The sequence below is a fragment of the Phasianus colchicus genome, chromosome 1, assembly GCF_987193195.1.
Source record: "Phasianus colchicus chromosome 1, bPhaCol1.hap1.1, whole genome shotgun sequence".
Taxonomy (NCBI): domain Eukaryota; kingdom Metazoa; phylum Chordata; class Aves; order Galliformes; family Phasianidae; genus Phasianus; species Phasianus colchicus.
The window spans coordinates 119470986-119479040 of NC_143436.1; the positions used below are offsets into that span (position 1 = coordinate 119470986).

General features: G+C 41.2%; 1 protein-coding gene across 6 annotated transcripts in view; it reads right to left on the reverse strand.

Annotated features, from left to right (window-relative positions):
• The window catches only part of POLA1 (DNA polymerase alpha 1, catalytic subunit), a 189676-nt gene extending 182680 nt beyond the window's left edge, over nt 1-6996 (reverse strand). For 4 of the 6 annotated variants that reach the window (XM_031599289.2, XM_090124333.1, XM_090124330.1 and 1 more), the window contains exons 1-7: nt 6763-6905; nt 5436-5560; nt 4266-4362; nt 3700-3780; nt 2863-2978; nt 2557-2619; nt 939-1037 (exon numbers count right to left, since the gene is read on the reverse strand). In XM_031599289.2, coding sequence (XP_031455149.2) covers nt 939-1037; nt 2557-2619; nt 2863-2978; nt 3700-3780; nt 4266-4362; nt 5436-5560; nt 6763-6775 — 594 coding nt within the window. In that variant the 5' untranslated portion in view covers nt 6776-6905. The other 2 variants (XM_031599290.2, XM_090124323.1) reach the window with 2 other exon arrangements.
• Nucleotides 6997-8055: the final 1059 nt, after the last annotated feature.

Here is an 8055-nt window from a genome sequence, read left to right on the forward strand (position 1 = left end):
TGCCTTCTGCACTAAAAAGTCACTGATATCTTGTTCTTTCATGATCATTTATTTTCTAAGGCTGTACTCTTCATTTATTTCTCTGTCCAAATTTCCAGCTCCTCCTCCTAGGAGGAAGCTATCACAGTAACTGCCTCTCATTTCCTACAGAGATGACTTCTCTTTTGCACTACATAGACACAGATCTCCTTTCTTACCGTATCTCCCATTTGTAAGTTACTCCCACACTCCACCACAACTGTTGAAGTAAGTGCCAATGGTGACTATTTTTAAGAGTTGATTTCAGTATAATATTAAGTTTTCACATTGTATTTAATGGCAAACCAGATTTATCTATTCTACTCTGTTTGCTCTCTAGACTCCTAGCAAGCATCTCATTGTATCTCCAGCTATACAGTCCTTCCCATTTAGCAGAACCCTTATTATAACAGTAGCCTCCCATCCACACAGAAGCCTATTACTCCTCTCATTCTCAGTCTTTCACTAAGTCCAACTTCTACCCATAGCTTCAGTTTCCCATTTGTTTTCCAGTTGTGCAGGAGTCTCTTATACTTTTCCACAACACTGACACTTTCTACTGCTTACTTTATTTCCCATCATCTTCTCTTTGCCACAAGGTTTTTTCTACTCTTAGGGAAAAGAGACAGAGGCAAAAGCTCACCTTCACACGACGCACCTTACAGAAACAATTTCATCTATCAGCTGTAACAGCTACACACACTATGGCTCTGAAGATATAAAGAGCATTATTCTTTTTATACATGAACACGGAAGGAAAAGAAGAAAAGTGTGCTATTACACAGCAATATGGCTTAGGAAGCTAATGAAAAAACTAATTTCTAGAAGCAGAAACAAAAGACAACAGTATTCAAATTAACCAAAACACAGATTAATAGTTAGTGATGAGAATTTTTAAAAAAAAAAAACTTTTACTTCACCTTAGGAGCTTGAGACTGTACAGAGAAAGGATTCAGTGGCATTCCAGCAGATCTTTTCCTTTTCAGCACTAAAATTGGCGGTGGACTTAGCTGAACAGTCTGAATATTGAAAGAGACAGAGACACAATGGAGAGGGATTGTTTAGTGGTTTTTTTTTTTGCCTTGGTTCGTAACATCTTCCATCAGTGAGAAAGAAGGCCACTGATATTTCTCATTCATCAAGCAAAGAAACTTCCAGATATACAACTCAGCTATGTAAAAAGAAAAAAATTATCTGAGCAATCAGCCCATGAAGAAAGACACTAAATTTTTTTGGTAAATTTTCAGAGAAATATTGTCATAAGTAATTAAAACAGTTTTCCAATAGTGGACATTTCAAAAGCCAACCATGCCTTCAACATACAAGTATCAGAATAGCTGGTGGGATGTTCTTCATTTCTGCTAGAACAGTAGTACTGAGCACACGCGCTTTAAAGGCAGAAAGGCTTTTTAAGCACTGTCATACTAGAGCAAAAAACAAACTTTAACATATTTGTAAGTACAGTTATTTTTTACTCATCCTTACCAACAGATAACAAAATAAAATGTTGGAAAATAATCAACAAAGACAAAACAATAGCTAGCTATTATTTAAATAGAACCTATAGTGTAATTATCAGCATTATTTCCTCTATTTAATGCTCTGCAAAATTTGACAGCAGTAGAATGCATTTGATTAACGATTTGAGGGTTTTGACAGCCTAAGATACTGTAACTCTCAACCACAAAGACCACAAAACTAGGAGAACAACTTTATACTGGAATCATAGAATGGCTCAGGTTGGAAGGGACCCAAAGGATCACTAAGTTCCAACCCCCTTTGCTCTTCAACGATAGAATACATTTTAATTGTACATTTAAATTACATTTTAATTGTACGCTTAATTGAACATTAAAATACATTTTAAACAGTATTTCTCCACAACAGCAATTTCACATGTTTACATGTAAGCAATCCTTCAACTCTAAGAAATCCTTCTAAGTGGCAACAACTCACTGAAAACTCAGTGATGATCAGGAATGGCTTCATTAGAAACAGTCCAACCTTGGCTGCTGTAGCAGCCATCCTGCACTCACAGTTCACAGAAAGTAACCATCAGATTCACCATGCAAAGGAGGTGGCAGACAGTTCAGACTGTCGTGTCCCAGAACAAGCCTTCCTTATCTCCTCTGATGCACTCAAATACACCAGATGGAAATACCTCACAGCATGACAGAGCATGGTGATACACACATATAGTACACACTGTCCAGATGCACACAAGTTTTGCTTCATTCCAAGCTGATTGAAACCTAGAAAGCTGCATTAGCACAGGTTCTAGGTCACACACTATGAGCTGTCCCTAACTAGGAGATACTAGCTTTGGCTTAACAACTCAATAGTCATGCGACTTCTGTGCAGTAGAGACAACAGGCAGACAGATTGCAAACATACATGAAATATATCAAGCAGATGTGTTATTGCAGATATCAATCTTAGATGGTCTGGTTTGGGGAAAAATTTTATTTTCTTCACAAGTTCCACAGCAAGAAAAATAAATGGATGACGGTATCTCAGAGATTTTACCTACATACTTACTTCAGCATTTAGATCTTGAAGAATATCCCCCAGTAAATCATCCTTTGACAGGTCCACAGTTTTCTGCAAGACAACAGTTTAACCAAACAGTTTTTAGCTATTAATTCGAACCCAGTCAGGAGATTAGCACCAAACAGCTAAAGAATCTGCATAAAACACACGCACAACTTCAGAAAAGCACTACACACAAGAACTCCTGTTAGGAGCTAGACACAGGAAACTGAAATAAAACTTCACTTTATCCCACCCCCACTAAAACAACAAAAAGTTAACAAAAACTTTAATCTTCACCATGCAATAACTTACATCCGTGTTTTTCTTCCCAGCACTGGCAATAAACATAGATTTAATTGTGTTTGGCTTTGATACCACAGATTTTTTCACATTCTTTTTATCAATTGTAGAAGCTTTGCCACTTTTTCCTACAGAAAAAGATAAAATCAGTTATTTCTACATCAAAAAGTTAAACGTTTAGGGGTCCAGTTAGAGGCAAGAATAGACAGATGAGGTAATCGCTTTGTCTACCTTTACACTGCTGCATCAAATGAAGCCTAATACTTTTTTGTTTGCTGCCAGTTTTCTAATAGTTGTCATGCACAAAGAAGTACGCAAAATCCTATCAAAATCATATCTCTGCTAGTCACATCAGGGATGATCTCTGCATCCATACAAGTCCGTACTCCAGAAAAAGAACCAAAATACTTCATATGGAATCTGCACAGAAGTAAGAAGTACCTCGGCATTAGGCCTGGATTCTCAACATCAGGCTCCACTGCAGTCATAAAAGACGGCAAAATCATTTGATCCCAGATCCATAAACACATTTAAGAATTGTAGTGGTAAGAGAAACCATGCAACCCTCACACGTTGGCTTTGAAAGCCAAAAACATTCCCCAGATGTGTTTGCTGTAGATTTGAATATACATTCCATAGAAGACTAAGCACTAAAGTAGTTAGAAGTGACTTGACAACAGGTTGTGGACCACTCCCTTCTGCATCACAGAGACTAAAAAAATTTAAGGTCAAAACCATGGAACTACACTGCATGCCTTTGGCCACATTTACCATATTCTGACACCAAGAAGTTGCCTGTTTGAGAAGCAGCTGAAAACTTACTTTCTATAGTGGTTTAGTTCATCCTACCTTTCTTACTGGAACCAAGAGCATCATCGTCCAGATCTTCATCAAAGATTTCCCGTCCATCTTCTACATAACCAATTCCATCTGTACAAATCCAAAATGTTAAACATCTGCAGTTCCAATTCTCTTTTGTGATATTTCTAAATATCTTCATAATCCGAAGCGTTACATAAACTTTTATTTCCTTTAATACAGAGCAAGTGATATAAATGCAAACATTAAAATGCATACCACTCTCAGCTGCATCTTCTATTAAACAAAATATAATATTATTATTACTTAATTAGATATTACCAGTTACAGTACTTCTTTTTAAAGTTACATAGCTGACAATTGGAAATAAAGTTTCAAAAGCAATTACTGGTAGAAAAATACATTCACTACTATCTTAATGCAGTACTATGAGAATAATGCAATACTCATTTCCATATTAAAGTTCTTTTTTTAATCTGCTAAAATGGTTCTAAGAATGCACTGAACTATAACTTACCTCAAAACACAGGCATTATGAAATCCAGCTGGTTATAATACTATAATTGGAATAACTCTCCAAATGAACCTTAACTTACCATCATCAACAATCCAGTCATCATCCTGACGTTCTCTGACTATCTTGGAGTATTGTTCTTCATCTATTTCATCGTAAACACCGGTGAACTCCTCAACCTACAGTTAAAGTACACTGATAATTAGCTGTTCCATTCCTTATTCATACAGGCCATCAATGAAAACACAAAAGTTCTCGGAAACTGCATGTCCTCCTGGACAGATGCAATATTTTCATTTAGTAAGCAAAGCTATTCATTCAATTTAAGTTTCCTTTTTTTTTTTTGTTATAGAAGAACTGTTACCAATTTTTTAAATCATCACATTATACCAAATTTCCTGAAAAACCAGTGGAGATTTCCTTTGAACCTGATATACTTCATTGCTCATTTCACACCACAAAGAAATAAAATAATAAATGAATCCTAACAATTACTAGCTGTAATGTTCTGCTTTACTCTCAGGCACCAAGATGAGCTTGGTGAAAAGGAAGGCAATTTGATATGAAGAATAATGCTGAAGATGCTCTTCTGTGCTTAAGAGTGAATTTGCATCTTAATGATCTATGCATTTCAGACTTCTTCAGACTTATCCACCTCAACGTGGGAGCCACTTTCTGATAACACTACAATTAATTGGATGGTCTTCATGTCACACTGCCAAATTTTAGTTATATCAGTTGAATACTTAAATTTTGTATTCTTTGTGGAAACATAGTATCATATTCATGGACTAACAGAATTAATTTGATTTGAAGGGACTATAAAGGTCATCTAGTCCAATTCCTGTGCAATGAACAGGGACACCAACAATACATTACAGTATATTCAATCCATATTAATGGATTTCAGTCATGTAAAACTTTGAAATTTGAAGAATAAGATCACTCAAAGTTTAAAAAAAAACAAAATATCATAACATTAACTAAATTATATTTAAAGGCTGTTCCTTCTTTGCTCTCTGTGGGATAGCTACCAAGCAAAGATGTTGCATATTTGACTAGCAATTATTAAAAGACAGTTTTGAAAACAAGAAAAGCAATATGAAAGACAGTTACATTCCAAAATATACACATTATTAAAAAAAGTAAGCTGAATGGCACATTTTGCTTCACATAATTTTGGGAAATGCATAAAGGGTGGTTAAGCATTTCAGCTCACATTAACTTTTTATTAAAGAGGGGGAATTTTCACCTCATATTTCAATTTTTCCCCAGCTTTGGCCTTTTTCAGACGTTCCAGTGCTTCTTGCTGACCTCTTTTTGACTTCCTCTCACGCCTAGAGCGTGATGCTGCAAAACTCCCAGACTCAGGCATCGCTGAAATAAATTAAAAACAAGAGAAGAAATTTTAGTAACGAGCTGCTGTTATCTCTGGTATTTAGCATTCAGTGATGCATTAAGAGCTGGCTGTAAGTGCTCAGGTAGTTACTGAGCAAAATCATAGAATCATTAAGGCTGGAGAAGACCTCTAAAACTATCAAGTCCAATTGTCAGCCCACTACACCACACCCACTAAGCACATCCCCCAGTGCCACATCCACACGTTCCCTGAACACCTCCAGGGATGATGACTGCATCACCTCCCCAGGCAGCCTGTGCCACCGCATTGCCACTCTTTCTGAGAAGAAATTCTTCCCATTATCCAACTAGAGCCACCCCTGGCACAACTTGCAGCCATTCCCTCTCATCCTATCACTGTTACCTGGGAGAAGAGGCCGACACCCACCTCACCACAACCTCCCTTCAGGCAGCCGTAGAGAGCAGTAAGGTCTCCTATGAGCCTCCTTATTCTGCAGACTGAACAATCCCAGCTCCCTCAGATGCACCCACAGGACACGTGCTCCAGACCCCTCACAGCTTCACTGCCCTTCTCCAAACACGCTCCAGGGCCTCAATGTCTCAATCAAAATAAAGACCCCGACTGCCCTTGGCTAAAGGCACAGCGTCACGGACGGCTGTTGAGAAGCGGTTCTGGCATTAGGGAACACACGGTCTCTCACACACACACACAACAAGCAGGTTCCATGCCAGCCGATGTTCAGCAGGATGGGGAAGGACAACACAGAAACTGCCTCCCGGATTTCCAAAGCACCCCTCACATCTCATCAGCCTCCATCTGAAAAGAACGATTTCCCCGGGCACTTCCAGTTCCTTATATTTTGCACGTCTCCATGACAACTAGGAAATAGACAGGCAGCGAAGGGGCCCATACCGCTGCAAAGCAGCAACGTTCGTTACGTGGATCCACAGCGCTTAGGAGCGCAGCTGCACTGAGGCAGAGCCGCGCTCTGCCCACACCTGACGGCTGCCTCCCGGTTCTTCCGCACCTTCACCCGCGACCAGCGACCCCCACGAGGTGATTCCCTCCTCCTGACCTCCTGAGAACCCCGCCCCAAAGTCCATTTCTCCCGCCGGGCTCGGATAGCCCCGCAGCCCCGCTCCACCCGCCCAGCACTGCAAGCGGGAGCTCTCGGCCGAGCGCCCCGCAGCCCAGCCCAGCCCAGCCGCCCGGCCCTCACCGTTCTCGGCCATGGCGCCCGCGCGCGCTCCGCTCGCGCCAAAGGCGAAAGTGGCGCGAGACGGGAGTCCCGCGAGCCGCCGCCAGGGCGGCAGCCAATCAGGAGCCGCGGCGGCTCCTCTCTCCCCCCTTCCCACGCACACACACGCACCTCCCACCCCACCGCCCCTGATGGTGGGGGCGGGTCTTGCGCTGCTGCCCGGGGCTGGAGCTGGGGCTGCGCGCGGACCGGAAGGGCGGGATGGGGCGCAGCGGCTTCCGGTGCGAAGCTGTGTGATGGGCGGCTGCGTTAATGGCGGAGCTGCGGGAGCGGCTGAGGTGACTGAAGCTTTGAGTCCTTTCCTCTGACGTGGCGTAGGACTGCCTGTGGCTTTATTTAAAAGCCTGGGAAACTAGTGGGTTTTGTTCCTTTTTTTCTGCTTGGGTGTTTTTCAGACGTCGTCGTTGGCCGGTCACTACCCAGTGATCTTTCCACCTTTGTTTGTAGGATTTACTTGAGGAGCGTTTGCTGCCTTTGAAAACACGCGGGCATTGACTTTGGAGTTAGGGTGCGTGGGCTGTAATGGAGGCGGGTGGCACCAGCTCTGACTTACCTACCCACCTCTTGCTATAGTGCTGTCTGTTACTGCTGCACCTTGTCTTTAATGGAACCATAAAACCTACCGTAGCAGCAGCATCAGAAGTGCCAGACATGCCCCCAACCATCCCAACAGTCCATCCCTGGACATAGAGAGGAGACCACCCCTCTCAGCAACAGTTGTTTACTAGATCAATGAAGCTGTAGCAAACGTACAGCCCTGGAAACCTATAGCTTTGGAGGGCTGAAGCTTGATGATCTTTAAGGTCCCTTACAACCCGAGCCATTCTATGAAACACTGACAGCTGCAAGAAGAATGCCTATCTGATCTACAGATACACTGCATCAAATGAAGTGCTGTCTCATGTATATAAAATTTATAAAATAGCTATCGCAAAATTGTTCAGTGGGAATAAAGATACAATGATACTGCATTTCACATACACCTAAATGATTTCTTACACATTCTTTGTAATTCTGAATTGACTGGATTTTAATTGTTTTGATTAAAATAAAACAATACCCTTTGTCAGCTGTCAAACACGCAGTGAAATGTTATTCAGGTGATGCCATGATCTGAGATGATACACAATGATACAGTTAACTTATCGAACTGTACTTGTTGATGCAGCTCCACTGTGGGACAGGGCAGACTAAACAAAACCCTTTTTCATGAATGCTTGTTCAATCCTGGCATTCATCTTTGACCATAACAAG